Raw genomic sequence first — 22,790 nt, 5'->3', positions numbered from 1 at the left:
CTCTCTCCCCCCCCCCTCTCTCCCACTCACGTGTGCAGCCCGGCGGTCTCCCACTGCCACCCTCCTGGGTCTGCGGGGCAGCCCGGCTCCCATGGGTTTGGCCATGCATTGGCACAGCAGGTGATATGCCCTCGCCCCCCAGCGCCCGCTGCCCGCTCTGCCCAGAGCCGCCGCCGCCGCCGCTCAGCAGGAAGTCCACGCCCATCACGCTCCCCGTCTCCTCCGCCACCATCAGCAGGTAATCAATCCGGTACAAGCCATCTGGGGGGGCGACAACCAATCACAGCGTACCGAGGCAGCAACAGCCAATCAGGGTCCCCTGTACATGGGGCTTAGGGAAACGGAGGTCTATGATTGGCCCAAGCTTCTGTCACTCAGGCTCTATATATAGTCACTGCCCTGAACGGGGGGGGGGGGCTGATATTTCCATAAAGGAGATAACACACGGGATTCCTATAAGGTAATAGGGACAGCGGCGCCCCCCTGTGATGGGATAATAGGGACAGCGGTGCCCCCTGTGATGGGATAATAGGGACAGCGGTGCCCCCCTGTGATGGGATAAGAGGGCGTCTCACACACACGGGATTCCTATAAGATAATAGGGACAGCGGTGCCTCCCTGTGATGGGATAAGAGGGCGTCTCACACACGGGATTCCTATAAGATAATAGGGACAGCGGTGCCTCCCTGTGATGGGATAAGAGGGCGTCTCACACACACGGGATTCCTATAAGATAATAGGGACAGCGGTGCCTCCCTGTGATGGGATAAGAGGGCGTCTCACACACGGGATTCCTATAAGGTAATAGGGACAGCGTGGTGCCCCCCTGTGATGGGATAAGAGGGCGTTCACACAGGGGATTCCTATAAGATAATAGGGGACAGCGGTGCCTCCCTGTGATGGGATAAGAGGGCGTCTCACACACACGGGATTCCTATAAGATAATAGGGACATCGGTGCCTCCCTGTGATGGGGATAAGAGGGCGTCTCACACACACGGGATTCCTATAAGATAATAGGGACAGCGGCGCCCCCCTGTGATGGGATAATAGGGACAGTGGCGCCCCCCTGTGATGGGATAAGAGGGCGTCTCACACACGGGATTCCTATAAGATAATAGGGACAGCGGTGCCTCCCTGTGATGGGATAAGAGGGCGTCTCACACACACGGATTCTATAAGATAATAGGGACAGCGGGTGCCTCCCTGTGATGGGATAAGAGGGTGTCTCACACACACAGGATTCCTATAAGATAATAGGGACAGCGGTGCCCCCTGTGATGGGATAAGAGGGTGTCTCACACACAGGATTCCTATAAGGTAATAGGGACAGCGGTGCCTCCCTGTGATGGGATAAGAGGGCGTCTCACACAGGGGATTCCTATAAGGTAATAGGGACAGCGGTGCCTCCCTGTGATGGGATAAGAGGGCGTCTCACACACACGGGATTCCTATAAGATAATAGGGACAGCGGTGCCCCCCTGTGATGGGATAAGAGGGCGTCTCACACACAGGGGATTCCTATAAGATAATAAGGGACAGCGGTGCCTCCCTGTGATGGGATAAAGGGCGTCTCACACACACGGGATTCCTATAAGATAATAGGGACAGCGGCGCCCCCCTGTGATGGGATAATAGGGACAGTGGCGCCCCCCTGTGATGGGATAAGAGGGCGTCTCACACACGGGATTCCTATAAGATAATAGGGACAGCGGTGCCTCCCTGTGATGGGATAAGAGGGCGTCTCACACACACGGGATTCCTATAAGATAATAGGGACAGCGGTGCCTCCCTGTGATGGGATAAGAGGGTGTCTCACACACACAGGATTCCAATAAGGTAATAGGGACAGCGGTGCCCCCTGTGATGGGATAAGAGGGTGTCTCACACACAGGATTCCTATAAGGTAATAGGGACAGCGGTGCCTCCCTGTGATGGGATAAGAGGGCGTCTCACACAGGGGATTCCTATAAGGTAATAGGGACAGCGGTGCCCCCCTGTGATGGGATAAGAGGGTGTCTCACACACGGGATTCCTATAAGGTAATAGGGACAGCGGTGCCTCCCTGTGATGGGATAAGAGGGCGTCTCACACACAGGAGATTCCTATAAGATAATAGGGACAGCGGTGCCCCCCTGTGATGGGATAAGAGGGCGTCTCTCACACACGGGATTCCTATAAGATAATAGGGACAGCGGTGCCTCCCTGTGATGGGATAAGAGGGCGTCTCACACACACAGGATTCCTATAAGATAATAGGGACAGCGGTGCCTCCCTGTGATGGGATAAGAGGGCGTCTCACACACAGGATTCCTATAAGGTAATAGGACAGCGGTGCCTCCCTGTGATGGGATAAGAGGTTGTCTCACACACACAGGATTCCTATAAGATAATAGGGACAGCGGTGCCCCCCTGTGATGGGATAAGAGAGCGTCTCACACACGGGATTCCTATAAGATAATAGGGACAGCGGTGCCTCCCTGTGATGGATAAGAGGGTGTCTCACACACACAGGATTCCTATAAGGTAATAGGGACAGCGGTGCCCCCTGTGATGGGATAAGAGGGTGTCTCACACACAGGATTCCTATAAGGTAATAGGGACAGCGGTTGGCTCCTGTGATGGGATAAGAGGGCCGTCTCACACACAGGATTCCTATAAGGTAATAGGGACAGCGGCGCCCCCCTGTGATGGGATAAGAGGGCGTCTCACACACACAGGATTCCTATAAGGTAATAGGGACAGCGGTGCCCCCCTGTGATGGGATAAGAGGGTGTCTCACACACACAGGATTCCTATAAGGTAATAGGGACAGCGGTGCCCCCCTGTGATGGGATAGAGGGTGTCTCACACACACAGGATTCCTATAAGGGTAATAGGGACAGCGTGCCCCCCTGTGATGGGATAGAGGGGCTCTCTCACACACAGGGGATTCCTATAAGATAATAGGGACAGCGGTGGCCCCCCTGTGATGGGATAAGAGGGCGCTCTCACACACAGGATTCCTATAAGGTAATAGGGACAGCGGTGCCTCCCTGTGATGGGATAAGAGGCGTCTCACACACACAGGGGATTCCTATAAGGTAATAGGGACAGCGGCGACCCCCTGTGATGGGATAAGAGGGCGTCTCACACACAGGATTCCTATAAGGTATAGGGACAGCGGTGCCTCCCTGTGATGGGATAAGAGGGCGTCTCACACACACGGGATTCCTATAAGGTAATAGGGACAGCGGTGCCTCCCTGTGATGGGATAAGAGGGTGTCTCACACACAGGGATTCCTATAAGGTAATAGGGACAGCGGTGCCTCCCTGTGATGGGATAAGAGGGCGTCTCACACACAGGATCCTATAAGGTAATAGGGACAGCGGTGCCTCCCTGTGATGGGATAAGAGGGCGTCTCACACACAGGATTCCTATAAGGTAATAGGGACAGCGGCGCCCCCTGTGATGGGATAAGAGGGCGTCTCACACACAGGATTCCTATAAGGTAATAGGGACAGCGGTGCCCCCCTGTGATGGGGATAAGAGGGCGTCTCACACACAGGGGATTCCTATAAGGTAATAGGGACAGCGGCGCCCCCTGTGATGGGATAAGAGGGCGTCTCACACACAGGGGATTCTATAAGATAATAGGGACAGCGGTTGCCCCCCTGTGATGGGATACAGAGGGCCGTCTCAAACACAGGGGATTCCTATAAGGTAATAGGGACAGCGGTGCCTCCCTGTGATGGGATAAGAGGGTGTCACACACACACGGGATTCCTATAAGGTAATAGGGACAGCGGCGCCCCCCTGTGATGGGATAAGAGGGCGTCTCACACACAGGGGATTCCTATAAGGTAATAGGGACAGCGGTGCCCCCCTGTGATGGGATAAGAGGGCGTCTCACACACGGGATTCCTATAAGATAATAGGACAGCGGTGCCTCCCTGTGATGGGATAAGAGGGCGTCTCACACACACAGGATTCCTATAAGGTAATAGGGACAGCGGTGCCCCCTGTGATGGGATAAGAGGGCGTCTCACACACAGGGGATTCCTATAAGGTAATAGGGACAGCGGTGCCTCCCTGTGATGGGATAAGAGGGGCGTCTCACACACAGGATTCCTATAAGATAATAGGGACAGCGGTGCCTCCCTGTGATGGGATAAGAGGGCGTCTCACACACAGGATTCCTATAAGTAATAGGACAGCGGTGCCTCCCTGTGATGGGATAAGAGGGCGTCTCACACAAGGATTCCTATAAGGTAATAGGGACAGCGGTGCCCCCTGTGATGGATAAGAGGGCGTCTCACACACACGGGATTCCTATAAGGTAATAGGGACAGCGGTGCCCCCCTGTGATGGGATAAGAGGGCGTCTCACACACACGGATTCCTATAAGGTAATAGGGACAGCGGTGCCCCCCTGTGATGGGATAAGAGGGCGTCTCACACACAGGATTCCTATAAGGTAATAGGGACAGCGGTGCCCCCCTGTGATGGGATAAGAGGGCGTCTCACACACACGGGATTCTATAAGGTAATAGGGACAGCGTGCCTCCCTGTGATGGGATAAGAGGGCGTCTCACACACAGGATTCCTATAAGGTAATAGGGACAGCGGCGCCCCCCTTGTGATGGATAAGAGGGTGTCACACACAGAGGGATTCCTATAAGGTAATAGGGACAGCGGTGCCCCCCTGTGATGGGATAATAGGGACAGCGGTGCCTCCCTGTGATGGGATAATAGGGACAGCGGCGCCCCCCTGTGATGGGATAATAGGGACAGCGGCGCCCCCCCTGTGATGGGATAAGAGGGCGTCTCACACACACGGGGATTCCTATAAGGTAATAGGGACAGCGGCGCCCCCTGTGATGGGATAAGAGGGTGTCACACACAGAGGGGATTCCTATAAGGTAATAGGGACAGCGGTGCCCCCCTGTGATGGGATAAGAGGGCGTCTCACACACAGGATTCCTATAAGGTAATAGGGACAGCGGCGCCCCCCTGTGATGGGATAAGAGGGCGTCTCACACACACAGGGGATTCCTATAAGGTAATAGGGACAGCGGTGCCCCCTGTGATGGGATAAGAGGGCGTCACACACACAGGATTCCTATAAGGTAATAGGGACAGCGGCGCCCCCCTGTGATGGGATAAGAGGGCGTCTCACACACGGGATTCCTATAAGGTAATAGGGTCAGCGGTGCCCCTCTGTGATGGGATAAGAGGGCGTCTCACACACAGGATTCATATAAGGTAATAGGGACAGCGGTGCCCCCCTGTGATGGATAAGAGGGCGTCTCACACACAGGATTCCTATAAGGTAATAGGGACAGCGGCGCCTCCTGTGATGGGATAAGAGGGCGTCTCACACACACAGGGGATTCCTATAAGGTAATAGGGACAGCGGTGCCCCCTGTGATGGGATAAGAGGGCGTCTCACACACAGGATTCCTATAAGGTAATAGGGACAGCGGCGCCTCCCTGTGATGGGATAAGAGGGCGTCTCACACACACAGGGGATTCCTATAAGGTAATAGGGACAGCGGTTGCCCCCCTGTGATGGGATAAGAGGGCGTCTCACACACACAGGATTCCTATAAGATAATAGGGACAGCGGTGCCTCCCTGTGATGGATAAGAGGGCGTCTCACACACAGGATTCCTATAAGGTAATAGGGTCAGCAGCGCCCCCTGTGATGGATAAGAGGGCGTCACACACACAGGATTCCTATAAGGTAATAGGTCAGCAGCGCCTCCCTGTGATGGGATAAGAGGGCGTCACACACACACAGGGGATTCCTATAAGGTAATAGGGACAGCGGTGCCCCCCTGTGATGGGATAAGAGGGCGTCTCACACACAGGATTCCTATAAGGTAATAGGGACAGCGGTGCCCCCCTGTGATGGGATAAGAGGGCGTCACACACACAGGGGCTTCCTATAAGGTAATAGGGACAGCGGCGCCCCCCTGTGATGGGATAAGAGGGCGTCTCACACACAGGGGATTCCTATAAGGTAATAGGGACAGCGGTGCCCCCCTGTGATGGGATAAGAGGGCGTCTCACACACAGGATTCCTATAAGGTAATAGGGACAGCGGTGCCCCCCTGTGATGGGATAAGAGGGCGTCTCACACACAGGGGATTCCTATAAGGTAATAGGGACAGCGGCGCCTCCCTGTGATGGGATAAGAGGGCGTCTCACACACACAGGGATTCCTATAAGGTAATAGGGACAGCGGTGCCCCCTGTGATGGGATAAGAGGGCGTCTCACACACAGGATTCCTATAAGGTAATAGGACAGCGGTGCCCCCCTGTGATGGGATAAGAGGGCGTCACACACACAGGGCTTCCTATAAGGTAATAGGGACAGCGGCGCCCCCCTGTGATGGGATAAGAGGGCGTCTCACACACAGGGGATTCCTATAAGGTAATAGGGACAGCGGTGCCCCCCTGTGATGGATAAGAGGGCGTCTCACACACAGGATTCCTATAAGGTAATAGGGACAGCGGTGCCCCCCTGTGATGGGATAAGAGGGCGTCTCACACACAGGGGATTCCTATAAGGTAATAGGGACAGCGGTACCTCCCTGTGATGGGATAAGAGGGCGTCTCACACACACGGGATTCCTATAAGGTAATAGGGACAGCGGTGCCTCCCTGTGATGGGATAAGAGGGCGTCTCACACACAGGATTCCTATAAGGTAATAGGGACAGCGGTGCCCCCCTGTGATGGGATAAGAGGGCGTCTCACACACACACGGGATTCCTATAAGGTAATAGGGACAGCGGTGCCCCCTGTGATGGGATAAGAGGGCGTCTCACACACAGGATTCCTATAAGGTAATAGGACAGCGGTTGCCCCCCTGTGATGGGATAAGAGGGCGTCTCACACACAGGGGATTCCTATAAGGTAATAGGGACAGCGGCGCCTCCCTGTGATGGATAAGAGGGCGTCTCACACACACGGGATTCCTATAAGGTAATAGGGACAGCGGTACCTCCCTGTGATGGGATAAGAGGGCGTCTCACACACACGGGATTCCTATAAGGTAATAGGGACAGCGGTGCCTCCCTGTGATGGGATAAGAGGGCGTCTCACACACAGGATTCCTATAAGGTAATAGGGACAGCGGTGCCCCCCTGTGATGGGATAAGAGGGCGTCTCACACACAGGATTCCTATAAGATAATAGGGACAGCGGTGCCTCCCTGTGATGGGATAAGAGGGCGTCTCACACACACGGGATTCCTATAAGGTAATAGGGACAGCGGTGCCCCCCTGTGATGGGATAAGAGGGCGTCTCACACACAGGATTCCTATAAGGTAATAGGGACAGCGGTGCCTCCCTGTGATGGGATAAGAGGGCGTCTCACACACAGGGGATTCCTATAAGGTAATTGGGACAGCGGCGCCTCCCTGTGATGGGATAAGGGGGCGTCTCACACACACAGGATTCCTATAAGGTAATAGGGACAGCGGTGCCTCCCTGTGATGGGATAAGAGGGCGTCTCACACACACAGGGGATTCCTATAAGGTAATGGGGTCAGCGGCGCCCCCCTGTGATGGGATAAGAGGGTGTCTCACACACACAGGGGATTCCTATAAGGTAATAGGGACAGCGGTGCCCCCCTGTGATGGGATAATAGGGACAGCGGTGCCCCCCTGTGATGGGATAAGAGGGCGTCTCACACACACGGGATTCCTATAAGGTAATAGGGACAGCGGTGCCTCCCTGTGATGGGATAAGAGGGCGTCTCACACACAGGATTCCTATAAGGTAATAGGGACAGCGGCGCCCCCTGTGATGGGATAAGAGGGTGTCACACACAGAGGGGATTCCTATAAGGTAATAGGGACAGCGGTGCCCCCCTGTGATGGGATAATAGGGACAGCGGTGCCCCCCTGTGATGGGATAAGAGGGCGTCTCACACACACGGGATTCCTATAAGGTAATAGGGACAGCGGTGCCTCCCTGTGATGGGATAAGAGGGCGTCTCACACACAGGATTCCTATAAGGTAATAGGGACAGCGGCGCCCCCTGTGATGGGATAAGAGGGTGTCACACACAGAGGGGATTCCTATAAGGTAATAGGGACAGCGGTGCCCCCCTGTGATGGGATAATAGGGACAGCGGTGCCTCCCTGTGATGGGATAATAGGGACAGCGGCGCCCCCCTGTGATGGGATAATAGGGACAGCGGCGCCCCCCTGTGATGGGATAAGAGGGCGTCTCACACACACAGGGGATTCCTATAAGGTAATAGGGACAGCGGCGCCCCCTGTGATGGGATAAAAGGGTGTCACACACAGAGGGGATTCCTATAAGGTAATAGGGACAGCGGTGCCCCCCTGTGATGGGATAAGAGGGCGTCTCACACACAGGATTCCTATAAGGTAATAGGGACAGCGGCGCCTCCCTGTGATGGGATAAGAGGGCGTCTCACACACACAGGGGATTCCTATAAGGTAATAGGGACAGCGGTGCCCCCCTGTGATGGGATAAGAGGGCGTCACACACACAGGATTCCTATAAGGTAATAGGGACAGCGGCGCCCCCCTGTGATGGGATAAGAGGGCGTCTCACACACGGGATTCCTATAAGGTAATAGGGTCAGCGGTGCCCCTCTGTGATGGGATAAGAGGGCGTCTCACACACAGGATTCCTATAAGGTAATAGGGACAGCGGTGCCCCCCTGTGATGGGATAAGAGGGCGTCTCACACACAGGATTCCTATAAGGTAATAGGGACAGCGGCGCCTCCCTGTGATGGGATAAGAGGGCGTCTCACACACACAGGGGATTCCTATAAGGTAATAGGGACAGCGGTGCCCCCCTGTGATGGGATAAGAGGGCGTCTCACACACAGGATTCCTATAAGGTAATAGGGACAGCGGCGCCTCCCTGTGATGGGATAAGAGGGCGTCTCACACACACAGGGGATTCCTATAAGGTAATAGGGACAGCGGTGCCCCCCTGTGATGGGATAAGAGGGCGTCTCACACACACAGGATTCCTATAAGATAATAGGGACAGCGGTGCCTCCCTGTGATGGGATAAGAGGGCGTCTCACACACAGGATTCCTATAAGGTAATAGGGTCAGCAGCGCCCCCTGTGATGGGATAAGAGGGCGTCACACACACAGGATTCCTATAAGGTAATAGGGACAGCGGTGCCCCCTGTGATGGGATAAGAGGGCGTCTCACACACGGGATTCCTATAAGGTAATAGGGACAGCGGTGCCTCCCTGTGATGGGATAAGAGGGCGTCACACACACAGGATTCCTATAAGGTAATAGGGACAGCGGTGCCCCCTGTGATGGGATAAGAGGGCGTCTCACACACAGGATTCCTATAAGGTAATAGGGACAGCGGTGCCTCCCTGTGATGGGATAAGAGGGCGTCTCACACACAGGGGATTCCTATAAGATAATAGGGTCAGCAGCGCCCCCTGTGATGGGATAAGAGGGCGTCTCACACACAGGATTCCTATAAGGTAATAGGGACAGCGGTGCCCCCCTGTGATGGGATAAGAGGGCGTCACACACACAGGGGCTTCCTATAAGGTAATAGGGACAGCGGCGCCCCCCTGTGATGGGATAAGAGGGCGTCTCACACACAGGGGATTCCTATAAGGTAATAGGGACAGCGGTGCCCCCCTGTGATGGGATAAGAGGGCGTCTCACACACAGGATTCCTATAAGGTAATAGGGACAGCGGTGCCCCCCTGTGATGGGATAAGAGGGCGTCTCACACACAGGGGATTCCTATAAGGTAATAGGGACAGCGGTACCTCCCTGTGATGGGATAAGAGGGCGTCTCACACACACGGGATTCCTATAAGGTAATAGGGACAGCGGTGCCTCCCTGTGATGGGATAAGAGGGCGTCTCACACACAGGATTCCTATAAGGTAATAGGGACAGCGGTGCCCCCCTGTGATGGGATAAGAGGGCGTCTCACACACACACGGGATTCCTATAAGGTAATAGGGACAGCGGTGCCCCCCTGTGATGGGATAAGAGGGCGTCTCACACACAGGATTCCTATAAGGTAATAGGGACAGCGGTGCCCCCCTGTGATGGGATAAGAGGGCGTCTCACACACGGGATTCCTATAAGGTAATAGGGACAGCGGTACCTCCCTGTGATGGGATAAGAGGGCGTCTCACACACACGGGATTCCTATAAGGTAATAGGGACAGCGGTGCCTCCCTGTGATGGGATAAGAGGGCGTCTCACACACAGGATTCCTATAAGGTAATAGGGACAGCGGTGCCCCCCTGTGATGGGATAAGAGGGCGTCTCACACACAGGATTCCTATAAGATAATAGGGACAGCGGTGCCTCCCTGTGATGGGATAAGAGGGCGTCTCACACACAGGGGATTCCTATAAGGTAATAGGGACAGCGGCGCCCCCCTGTGATGGGATAAGAGGGCGTCTCACACACACGGGATTCCTATAAGGTAATAGGGACAGCGGTGCCCCCCTGTGATGGGATAAGAGGGCGTCTCACACACAGGATTCCTATAAGGTAATAGGGACAGCGGTGCCCCCCTGTGATGGGATAAGAGGGCGTCTCACACACACGGGATTCCTATAAGGTAATAGGGACAGCGGCGCCCCCCTGTGATGGGATAAGAGGGCGTCTCACACACACGGGATTCCTATAAGGTAATAGGGACAGCGGTGCCCCCCTGTGATGGGATAAGAGGGCGTCTCACACACAGGATTCCTATAAGGTAATAGGGACAGCGGTGCCTCCCTGTGATGGGATAAGAGGGCGTCTCACACACAGGATTCCTATAAGGTAATAGGGACAGCGGCGCCCCCTGTGATGGGATAAGAGGGTGTCTCACACACAGGGGATTCCTATAAGGTAATTGGGACAGCGGCGCCTCCCTGTGATGGGATAAGGGGGCGTCTCACACACACAGGATTCCTATAAGGTAATAGGGACAGCGGTGCCTCCCTGTGATGGGATAAGAGGGCGTCTCACACACAGGATTCCTATAAGGTAATAGGGACAGCGGCGCCCCCTGTGATGGGATAAGAGGGTGTCACACACAGAGGGGATTCCTATAAGGTAATAGGGACAGCGGTGCCCCCCTGTGATGGGATAATAGGGACAGCGGTGCCTCCCTGTGATGGGATAATAGGGACAGCGGCGCCCCCCTGTGATGGGATAATAGGGACAGCGGCGCCCCCCTGTGATGGGATAAGAGGGCGTCTCACACACACAGGGGATTCCTATAAGGTAATAGGGACAGCGGCGCCCCCTGTGATGGGATAAGAGGTTGTCACACACAGAGGGGATTCCTATAAGGTAATAGGGACAGCGGTGCCCCCCTGTGATGGGATAAGAGGGCGTCACACACACAGGATTCCTATAAGGTAATAGGGACAGCGGCGCCCCCCTGTGATGGGATAAGAGGGCGTCTCACACACAGGATTCCTATAAGGTAATAGGGACAGCGGCGCCTCCCTGTGATGGGATAAGAGGGCGTCTCACACACACAGGGGATTCCTATAAGGTAATAGGGACAGCGGTGCCCCCCTGTGATGGGATAAGAGGGCGTCTCACACACAGGATTCCTATAAGGTAATAGGGACAGCGGCGCCTCCCTGTGATGGGATAAGAGGGCGTCTCACACACACAGGGGATTCCTATAAGGTAATAGGGACAGCGGTGCCCCCCTGTGATGGGATAAGAGGGCGTCTCACACACACAGGATTCCTATAAGATAATAGGGACAGCGGTGCCTCCCTGTGATGGGATAAGAGGGCGTCTCACACACAGGATTCCTATAAGGTAATAGGGTCAGCAGCGCCCCCTGTGATGGGATAAGAGGGCGTCACACACACAGGATTCCTATAAGGTAATAGGGTCAGCAGCGCCCCCTGTGATGGGATAAGAGGGCGTCTCACACACAGGATTCCTATAAGGTAATAGGGACAGCGGTGCCCCCCTGTGATGGGATAAGAGGGCGTCACACACACAGGGGCTTCCTATAAGGTAATAGGGACAGCGGCGCCCCCCTGTGATGGGATAAGAGGGCGTCTCACACACAGGGGATTCCTATAAGGTAATAGGGACAGCGGTGCCCCCCTGTGATGGGATAAGAGGGCGTCTCACACACAGGATTCCTATAAGGTAATAGGGACAGCGGTGCCTCCCTGTGATGGGATAAGAGGGCGTCTCACACACACACGGGATTCCTATAAGGTAATAGGGACAGCGGTGCCCCCCTGTGATGGGATAAGAGGGCGTCTCACACACAGGATTCCTATAAGGTAATAGGGACAGCGGGGCCCCCCTGTGATGGGATAAGAGGGCGTCTCACACACAGGGGATTCCTATAAGGTAATAGGGACAGCGGTACCTCCCTGTGATGGGATAAGAGGGCGTCTCACACACACGGGATTCCTATAAGGTAATAGGGACAGCGGTGCCTCCCTGTGATGGGATAAGAGGGCGTCTCACACACAGGATTCCTATAAGGTAATAGGGACAGCGGTGCCCCCCTGTGATGGGATAAGAGGGCGTCTCACACACAGGATTCCTATAAGATAATAGGGACAGCGGTGCCTCCCTGTGATGGGATAAGAGGGCGTCTCACACACACGGGATTCCTATAAGGTAATAGGGACAGCGGTGCCCCCCTGTGATGGGATAAGAGGGCGTCTCACACACAGGATTCCTATAAGGTAATAGGGACAGCGGTGCCTCCCTGTGATGGGATAAGAGGGCGTCTCACACACAGGGGATTCCTATAAGGTAATTGGGACAGCGGCGCCTCCCTGTGATGGGATAAGGGGGCGTCTCACACACACAGGATTCCTATAAGGTAATAGGGACAGCGGTGCCTCCCTGTGATGGGATAAGAGGGCGTCTCACACACAGGATTCCTATAAGGTAATAGGGACAGCGGCGCCCCCTGTGATGGGATAAGAGGGTGTCACACACAGAGGGGATTCCTATAAGGTAATAGGGACAGCGGTGCCCCCCTGTGATGGGATAATAGGGACAGCGGTGCCTCCCTGTGATGGGATAATAGGGACAGCGGCGCCCCCCTGTGATGGGATAATAGGGACAGCGGCGCCCCCCTGTGATGGGATAAGAGGGCGTCTCACACACACAGGGGATTCCTATAAGGTAATAGGGACAGCGGCGCCCCCTGTGATGGGATAAGAGGGTGTCACACACAGAGGGGATTCCTATAAGGTAATAGGGACAGCGGTGCCCCCCTGTGATGGGATAAGAGGGCGTCACACACACAGGATTCCTATAAGGTAATAGGGACAGCGGCGCCCCCCTGTGATGGGATAAGAGGGCGTCTCACACACAGGATTCCTATAAGGTAATAGGGACAGCGGCGCCTCCCTGTGATGGGATAAGAGGGCGTCTCACACACACAGGGGATTCCTATAAGGTAATAGGGACAGCGGTGCCCCCCTGTGATGGGATAAGAGGGCGTCTCACACACAGGATTCCTATAAGGTAATAGGGACAGCGGCGCCTCCCTGTGATGGGATAAGAGGGCGTCTCACACACACAGGGGATTCCTATAAGGTAATAGGGACAGCGGTGCCCCCCTGTGATGGGATAAGAGGGCGTCTCACACACACAGGATTCCTATAAGATAATAGGGACAGCGGTGCCTCCCTGTGATGGGATAAGAGGGCGTCTCACACACAGGATTCCTATAAGGTAATAGGGTCAGCAGCGCCCCCTGTGATGGGATAAGAGGGCGTCACACACACAGGATTCCTATAAGGTAATAGGGTCAGCAGCGCCCCCTGTGATGGGATAAGAGGGCGTCTCACACACAGGATTCCTATAAGGTAATAGGGACAGCGGTGCCCCCCTGTGATGGGATAAGAGGGCGTCACACACACAGGGGCTTCCTATAAGGTAATAGGGACAGCGGCGCCCCCCTGTGATGGGATAAGAGGGCGTCTCACACACAGGGGATTCCTATAAGGTAATAGGGACAGCGGTGCCCCCCTGTGATGGGATAAGAGGGCGTCTCACACACAGGATTCCTATAAGGTAATAGGGACAGCGGTGCCCCCCTGTGATGGGATAAGAGGGCGTCTCACACACAGGGGATTCCTATAAGGTAATAGGGACAGCGGTACCTCCCTGTGATGGGATAAGAGGGCGTCTCACACACACGGGATTCCTATAAGGTAATAGGGACAGCGGTGCCTCCCTGTGATGGGATAAGAGGGCGTCTCACACACAGGATTCCTATAAGGTAATAGGGACAGCGGTGCCCCCCTGTGATGGGATAAGAGGGCGTCTCACACACACACGGGATTCCTATAAGGTAATAGGGACAGCGGTGCCCCCCTGTGATGGGATAAGAGGGCGTCTCACACACAGGATTCCTATAAGGTAATAGGGACAGCGGTGCCCCCCTGTGATGGGATAAGAGGGCGTCTCACACACAGGGGATTCCTATAAGGTAATAGGGACAGCGGTACCTCCCTGTGATGGGATAAGAGGGCGTCTCACACACACGGGATTCCTATAAGGTAATAGGGACAGCGGTGCCTCCCTGTGATGGGATAAGAGGGCGTCTCACACACAGGATTCCTATAAGGTAATAGGGACAGCGGTGCCCCCCTGTGATGGGATAAGAGGGCGTCTCACACACAGGATTCCTATAAGATAATAGGGACAGCGGTGCCTCCCTGTGATGGGATAAGAGGGCGTCTCACACACACGGGATTCCTATAAGGTAATAGGGACAGCGGTGCCCCCCTGTGATGGGATAAGAGGGCGTCTCACACACAGGATTCCTATAAGGTAATAGGGACAGCGGTGCCTCCCTGTGATGGGATAAGAGGGCGTCTCACACACACAGGGGATTCCTATAAGGTAATAGGGACAGCGGCGCCTCCCTGTGATGGGATAAGAGGGCGTCTCACACACAGGATTCCTATAAGGTAATAGGGACAGCGGCGCCCCCCTGTGATGGGATAAGAGGGCGTCTCACACACAGGATTCCTATAAGGTAATAGGGACAGCGGTGCCCCCCTGTGATGGGATAAGAGGGCGTCTCACACACAGGGGATTCCTATAAGGTAATAGGGACAGCGGCGCCTCCCTGTGATGGGATAAGAGGGTGTCTCACACACAGGGGATTCCTATAAGGTAATAGGGACAGCGGTGCCTCCCTGTGATGGGATAAGAGGGTGTCTCACACACGGGATTCCTATAAGGTAATAGGGACAGCGGTGCCCCCCTGTGATGGGATAAGAGGGCGTCTCACACACGGGGTTCCTATAAGATAATAGGGACAGCGGTGCCCCCCTGTGATGGGATAAGAGGGTGTCTCACACACAGGATTCCTATAAGGTAATAGGGACAGCGGTGCCTCCCTGTGATAGGATAAGAGGGCGTCTCACACACAGGGGATTCCTATAAGGTAATAGGGACAGCGGTGCCTCCCTGTGATGGGATAAGAGGGCGTCTCACACACAGGATTCCTATAAGGTAATAGGGACAGCGGTGCCTCCCTGTGATGGGATAAGAGGGCGTCTCACACACAGGATTCCTATAAGGTAATAGGGACAGCGGTGCCTCCCTGTGATGGGATAAGAGGGCGTCTCACACACACAGGATTCCTATAAGGTAATAGGGACAGCGGTGCCTCCCTGTGATGGGATAAGAGGGCGTCTCACACACACAGGATTCCTATAAGGTAATAGGGACAGCGGTGCCTCCCTGTGATGGGATAAGAGGGCGTCTCACACACACAGGATTCCTATAAGATAATAGGGACAGCGGCGCCCCCCTGTGATGGGATAAGAGGGCGTCTCACACACAGGATTCCTATAAGGTAATAGGGACAGCGGTGCCTCCCTGTGATGGGATAAGAGGGCGTCTCACACACAGGGGATTCCTATAAGGTAATAGGGACAGCGGTGCCTCCCTGTGATGGGATAAGAGGGCGTCTCACACACGGGATTCCTATAAGGTAATAGGGACAGCGGTGCCCCCCTGTGATGGGATAAGAGGGCGTCTCACACACAGGATTCCTATAAGATAATAGGGACAGCGGTGCCTCCCTGTGATGGGATAAGAGGGCGTCTCACACACAGGGGATTCCTATAAGGTAATAGGGTCAGCGGTGCCTCCCTGTGATAGGATAAGAGGGCGTCTCACACACACGGGATTCCTATAAGGTAATAGGGACAGCGGTGCCTCCCTGTGATGGGATAAGAGGGCGTCTCACACACGGGATTCCTATAAGGTAATAGGGACAGCGGTGCCCCCCTGTGATGGGATAAGAGGGCGTGTCACACACGGGATTCCTATAAGGTAATGGGGTCAGCGGCGCCCCCCTGTGATGGGATAATAGGGTCAGCGGCGCCCCCTGTGATGGGATAATAGGGTCAGCGGCGCCCCCCTGTGATGGGATAATAGGGTCAGCGGTGCCCCCCTGTGATGGGATAATAGGGTCAGCGGTGCCCCCCTGTGATGGGATAATAGGGTCAGCGGCGCCCCCCTGTGATGGGATAATAGGGACAGCGGCGCCCCCTGTGATGGGATAATAGGGACAGCGGTGCCTCCCTGTGATGGGATAATAGGGTCAGCGGCGCCCCCCTGTGATGGGATAAGAGGGCGTCTCACACACAGGGGATTCCTATAAGGTAATAGGGACAGCAGCGCCTCCCTGTGATGGGATAAGAGGGCGTCTCACACACACGGGATTCCTATAAGGTAATAGGGACAGCGGTGCCCCCCTGTGATGGGATAAGAGGGCGTCTCACACACAGGATTCCTATAAGGTAATAGGGACAGCGGTGCCTCCCTGTGATGGGATAAGAGGGCGTCTCACACACAGGATTCCTATAAGATAATAGGGACAGCGGTGCCCCCCTGTGATGGGATAAGAGGGCGTCTCACACACGGGATTACTATAAGGTAATAGGGACAGCGGCGCCCCCCTGTGATGGGATAAGAGGGCGTCTCACACACAGGATTCCTATAAGGTAATAGGGACAGCGGTGCCCCCCTGTGATGGGATAAGAGGGCGTCTCACACACAGGATTCCTATAAGGTAATAGGGACAGCGGTGCCCCCCTGTGATGGGATAAGAGGGCGTCTCACACACAGGATTCCTATAAGGTAATAGGGACAGCGGTGCCTCCCTGTGATGGGATAAGAGGGCGTCTCACACACAGGGGATTCCTATAAGGTAATAGGGACAGCGGTGCCTCCCTGTGATGGGATAAGAGGGCGTCTCACACACAGGGGATTCCTATAAGGTAATAGGGACAGCGGTGCCTCCCTGTGATGGGATAAGAGGGCGTCTCACACACAGGATTCCTATAAGGTAATAGGGACAGCGGTGCCTCCCTGTGATGGGATAAGAGGGCGTCTCACACACGGGATTACTATAAGGTAATAGGGACAGCGGTGCCTCCCTGTGATGGGATAAGAGGGCGTCTCACACACAGGATTCCTATAAGGTAATAGGGACAGCGGTGCCTCCCTGTGATGGGATAAGTGGGCGTCTCACACACGGGATTCCTATAAGGTAATAGGGTCAGCGGCGCCCCCCTGTGATGGGATAAGAGGGCGTCTCACACACAGGATTCCTATAAGATAATAGGGACAGCGGCGCCCCCCTGTGATGGGATAAGAGGGTGTCTCACACACACAGGGTTCCTATAAGGTAATAGGGACAGCGGCGCCCCCCTGTGATGGGATAAGAGGGCGTCTCACACACAGGATTCCTATAAGGTAATAGGGACAGCGGTGCCTCCCTGTGATGGGATAAGAGGGCGTCTCACACACAGGGGATTCCTATAAGATAATAGGGACAGCGGTGCCCCCCTGTGATGGGATAAGAGGGCGTCTCACACACAGGATTCCTATAAGGTAATAGGGACAGCGGCGCCCCCCTGTGATGGGATAAGAGGGCGTCTCACACACGGGATTCCTATAAGGTAATAAGGACAGCGGTGCCTCCCTGTGATGGGATAAGAGGGCGTCTCACACACGGGATTCCTATAAGGTAATAGGGACAGCGGTGCCTCCCTGTGATGGGATAATAGGGACAGCGGTGCCCCCCTGTGATGGGATAATAGGGACAGCGGCGCCCCCCTGTGATGGGATAAGAGGGCGTCTCACACACGGGATTCCTATAAGGTAATAGGGACAGCGGCGCCCCCCTGTGATGGGATAAGAGGCGTCTCACACACGGGATTCCTATAAGGTAATAGGGACAGCGGTGCCCCCCTGTGATGGGATAAGAGGGCGTCTCACACACGGGATTTCTATAAGGTAATAGGGACAGCGGTGCCTCCCTGTGATGGGATAAGAGGGCGTCTCACACACAGGATTCCTATAAGATAATAGGGACAGCGGTGCCTCCCTGTGATGGGATAAGAGGGTGTCTCACACACAGGGGATTCCTATAAGGTAATAGGGACAGCGGTGCCCCCCTGTGATGGGATAAGAGGGCGTCTCACACACAGGATTCCTATAAGGTAATAGGGACAGCGGTGCCTCCCTGTGATGGGATAAGAGGGCGTCTCACACACAGGATTCCTATAAGGTAATAGGGACAGCGGTGCCCCCTGTGATGGGATAAGAGGGCGTCTCACACACGGGATTCCTATAAGGTAATAGGGACAGCGGTGCCTCCCTGTGATGGGATAAGAGGGCGTCTCACACACAGGATTCCTATAAGGTAATAGGGACAGCGGTGCCTCCCTGTGATGGGATAAGAGGGTGTCTCACACACAGGATTCCTATAAGGTAATAGGGACAGCGGCGCCCCCCTGTGATGGGATAAGAGGGTGTCTCACACACACAGGGGATTCCTATAAGGTAATAGGGACAGCGGTGCCTCCCTGTGATGGGATAAGAGGGCGTCTCACACACAGGATCCCTATAAGATAATAGGGACAGCGGTGCCCCCCTGTGATGGGATAAGAGGGCGTCTCACACACAGGGGATTCCTATAAGGTAATAGGGACAGCGGTGCCTCCCTGTGATGGGATAAGAGGGCGTCTCACACACAGGGGATTCCTATAAGATAATAGGGACAGCGGCGCCCCCCTGTGATGGGATAAGAGGGCGTCTCACACACAGGATTCCTATAAGATAATAGGGACAGCGGTGCCTCCCTGTGATGGGATAAGAGGGCGTCTCACACACAGGGGATTCCTATAAGGTAATAGGGACAGCAGCGCCCCCTGTGATGGGATAAGAGGGCGTCTCACACACAGGATTCCTATAAGGTAATAGGGACAGCGGTGCCCCCTGTGATGGGATAAGAGGGCGTCTCACACACAGGATTCCTATAAGGTAATAGGGACAGCGGTGCCCCCTGTGATGGGATAAGAGGGCGTCTCACACACACGGGATTCCTATAAGGTAATAGGGACAGCGGTGCCCCCCTGTGATGGGATAAGAGGGCGTCTCACACACGGGATTCCTATAAGATAATAGGGACAGCGGTGCCCCCCTGTGATGGGATAAGAGGGCGTCTCACACACAGGATTCCTATAAGGTAATAGGGTCAGCGGTGCCTCCCTGTGATGGGATAAGAGGGCGTCTCACACACGGGATTCCTATAAGGTAATAGGGACAGCGGTGCCTCCCTGTGATGGGATAAGAGGGCGTGTCACACACACGGGATTCCTATAAGGTAATAGGGACAGCGGTGCCTCCCTGTGATGGGATAAGAGGGCGTCTCACACACAGGGGATTCCTATAAGGTAATAGGGACAGCGGCGCCCCCTGTGATGGGATAAGAGGGCGTCTCACACACAGGATTCCTATAAGGTAATAGGGACAGCGGTGCCCCCCTGTGATGGGATAAGAGGGCGTCTCACACACGGGATTCCTATAAGGTAATAGGGACAGCGGCGCCCCCCTGTGATGGGATAAGAGGGCGTCTCACACACGGGATTCCTATAAGGTAATAGGGACAGCGGTGCCCCCCTGTGATGGGATAAGAGGGCGTCTCACACACAGGATTCCTATAAGGTAATAGGGACAGCGGCGCCTCCCTGTGATGGGATAAGAGGGCGTCTCACACATGGGATTCCTATAAGATAATAGGGACAGCGGTGCCTCCCTGTGATGGGATAAGAGGGCGTCACACACACAGGATTCCTATAAGGTAATAGGGACAGCGGTGCCTCCCTGTGATGGGATAAGAGGGCGTCTCACACACAGGGTTCCTATAAGGTAATAGGGACAGCGGTGCCCCCCTGTGATGGGATAAGAGGGCGTCTCACACACACGGGATTCCTATAAGGTAATAGGGACAGCGGTGCCCCCCTGTGATGGGATAAGAGGGCGTCTCACACACAGGATTCCTATAAGGTAATGGGGACAGCGGTGCCCCCCTGTGATGGGATAAGAGGGCGTCTCACACACAGGATTCCTATAAGGTAATAGGGACAGCGGTGCCTCCCTGTGATGGGATAAGAGGGCGTCTCATACACAGGATTCCTATAAGGTAATAGGGACAGCGGTGCCCCCCTGTGATGGGATAAGAGGGCGTCTCACACACACGGGATTCCTATAAGGTAATAGGGACAGCGGTGCCTCCCTGTGATGGGATAAGAGGGCGTCTCACACACACGGGATTCCTATAAGGTAATAGGGACAGCGGTGCCCCCCTGTGATGGGATAAGAGGGCGTCTCACACACACGGGATTACTATAAGGTAATAGGGACAGCGGTGCCTCCCTGTGATGGGATAAGAGGGCGTCTCACACACAGGATTCCTATAAGGTAATAGGGACAGCGGTGCCCCCCTGTGATGGGATAAGAGGGTGTCTCACACACAGGATTCCTATAAGATAATAGGGACAGCGGTGCCCCCCTGTGATGGGATAAGAGGGCGTCTCACACACAGGATTCCTATAAGATAATAGGGACAGCGGTGCCCCCCTGTGATGGGATAAGAGGGCGTCTCACACACACGGGATTCCTATAAGGTAATAGGGACAGCAGCGCCCCCCTGTGATGGGATAAGAGGGCGTCACACACACACGGGATTCCTATAAGGTAATAGGGACAGCGGTGCCCCCCTGTGATGGGATAAGAGGGCGTCACACACACACGGGATTCCTATAAGGTAATAGGGACAGCGGTGCCCCCCTGTGATGGGATAAGAGGCGTCTCACACACAGGGGATTCCTATAAGGTAATAGGGACAGCGGTGCCTCCCTGTGATGGGATAAGAGGGCGTCTCACACACAGGATTCCTATAAGGTAATAGGGACAGCGGTGCCTCCCTGTGATGGGATAAGAGGGCGTCTCACACACGGGATTACTATAAGGTAATAGGGACAGCGGTGCCTCCCTGTGATGGGATAAGAGGGCTTCACACACACGGGATTCCTATAAGGTAATAGGGACAGCGGTGCCCCCCTGTGATGGGATAAGAGGGCGTCTCACACACACAGGATTCCTATAAGGTAATAGGGACAGCGGTGCCTCCCTGTGATGGGATAAGAGGGCGTCTCACACACGGGATTACTATAAGGTAATAGGGACAGCGGTGCCTCCCTGTGATGGGATAAGAGGGCTTCACACACACGGGATTCCTATAAGGTAATAGGGACAGCGGTGCCCCCCTGTGATGGGATAAGAGGGCGTCTCACACACACAGGATTCCTATAAGGTAATAGGGACAGCGGTGCCCCCCTGTGATGGGATAAGAGGGCGTCTCACACACACAGGATTCCTATAAGGTAATAGGGACAGCGGTGCCTCCCTGTGATGGGATAAGAGGGCGTCTCACACACACAGGATTCCTATAAGGTAATAGGGACAGCGGTGCCTCCCTATGATGGGATAAGAGGGCGTCTCACACACAGGATTCCTATAAGGTAATAGGGACAGCGGTGCCCCCCTGTGATGGGATAAGAGGGCGTCTCACACACAGGATTCCTATAAGGTAATAGGGACAGCAGTGCCCCCCTGTGATGGGATAAGAGGGCGTCTCACACACAGGGGATTCCTATAAGGTAATAGGGACAGCGGTGCCCCCCTGTGATGGGATAAGAGGGTGTCTCACACACAGGATTCCTATAAGATAATAGGGACAGCGGCGCCCCCCTGTGATGGGATAAGAGGGCGTCTCACACACAGGATTCCTATAAGATAATAGGGACAGCGGTGCCCCCCTGTGATGGGATAAGAGGGCGTCTCACACACACGGGATTCCTATAAGGTAATAGGGACAGCAGCGCCCCCCTGTGATGGGATAAGAGGGCGTCACACACACACGGGATTCCTATAAGGTAATAGGGACAGCGGTGCCCCCCTGTGATGGGATAAGAGGGCGTCACACACACACGGGATTCCTATAAGGTAATAGGGACAGCAGCGCCCCCCTGTGATGGGATAAGAGGGCGTCACACACACACGGGATTCCTATAAGGTAATAGGGACAGCGGTGCCCCCCTGTGATGGGATAAGAGGCGTCTCACACACAGGGGATTCCTATAAGGTAATAGGGACAGCGGTGCCCCCCTGTGATGGGATAAGAGGCGTCTCACACACAGGGGATTCCTATAAGGTAATAGGGACAGCGGTGCCTCCCTGTGATGGGATAAGAGGGCGTCTCACACACAGGGGATTCCTATAAGGTAATAGGGACAGCGGTGCCTCCCTGTGATGGGATAAGAGGGCGTCTCACACACGGGATTACTATAAGGTAATAGGGACAGCGGTGCCCCCCTGTGATGGGATAAGAGGGCGTCACACACACACGGGATTCCTATAAGGTAATAGGGACAGCAGCGCCCCCC

The 22,790-nt window shown here is 54.7% G+C and overlaps 1 protein-coding gene across 1 annotated transcript in view; it reads right to left on the bottom strand.

The window, feature by feature from the left end:
- Positions 1-30: 30 nt before the first annotated feature.
- LOC142475118 (zinc finger MYND domain-containing protein 15-like) overlaps positions 31-22,790 on the bottom strand; it is a gene marked incomplete at its 3' end in the record, with an annotated part of 53,231 nt that continues 30,471 nt past the window's right edge. Inside the window, exon 3 of the mRNA XM_075581131.1 lies at positions 31-261. Coding sequence (XP_075437246.1) covers positions 31-261 — 231 coding nt within the window. The remainder of the gene's footprint in view (positions 262-22,790) is intronic.

Source organism: Ascaphus truei, unplaced genomic scaffold (genome assembly GCF_040206685.1).
Source record: "Ascaphus truei isolate aAscTru1 unplaced genomic scaffold, aAscTru1.hap1 HAP1_SCAFFOLD_1070, whole genome shotgun sequence".
Taxonomy (NCBI): domain Eukaryota; kingdom Metazoa; phylum Chordata; class Amphibia; order Anura; family Ascaphidae; genus Ascaphus; species Ascaphus truei.
The sequence above is the reverse complement of the archived record's forward strand: the minus strand, read 5'-3'. Positions and strand labels throughout refer to the sequence as shown.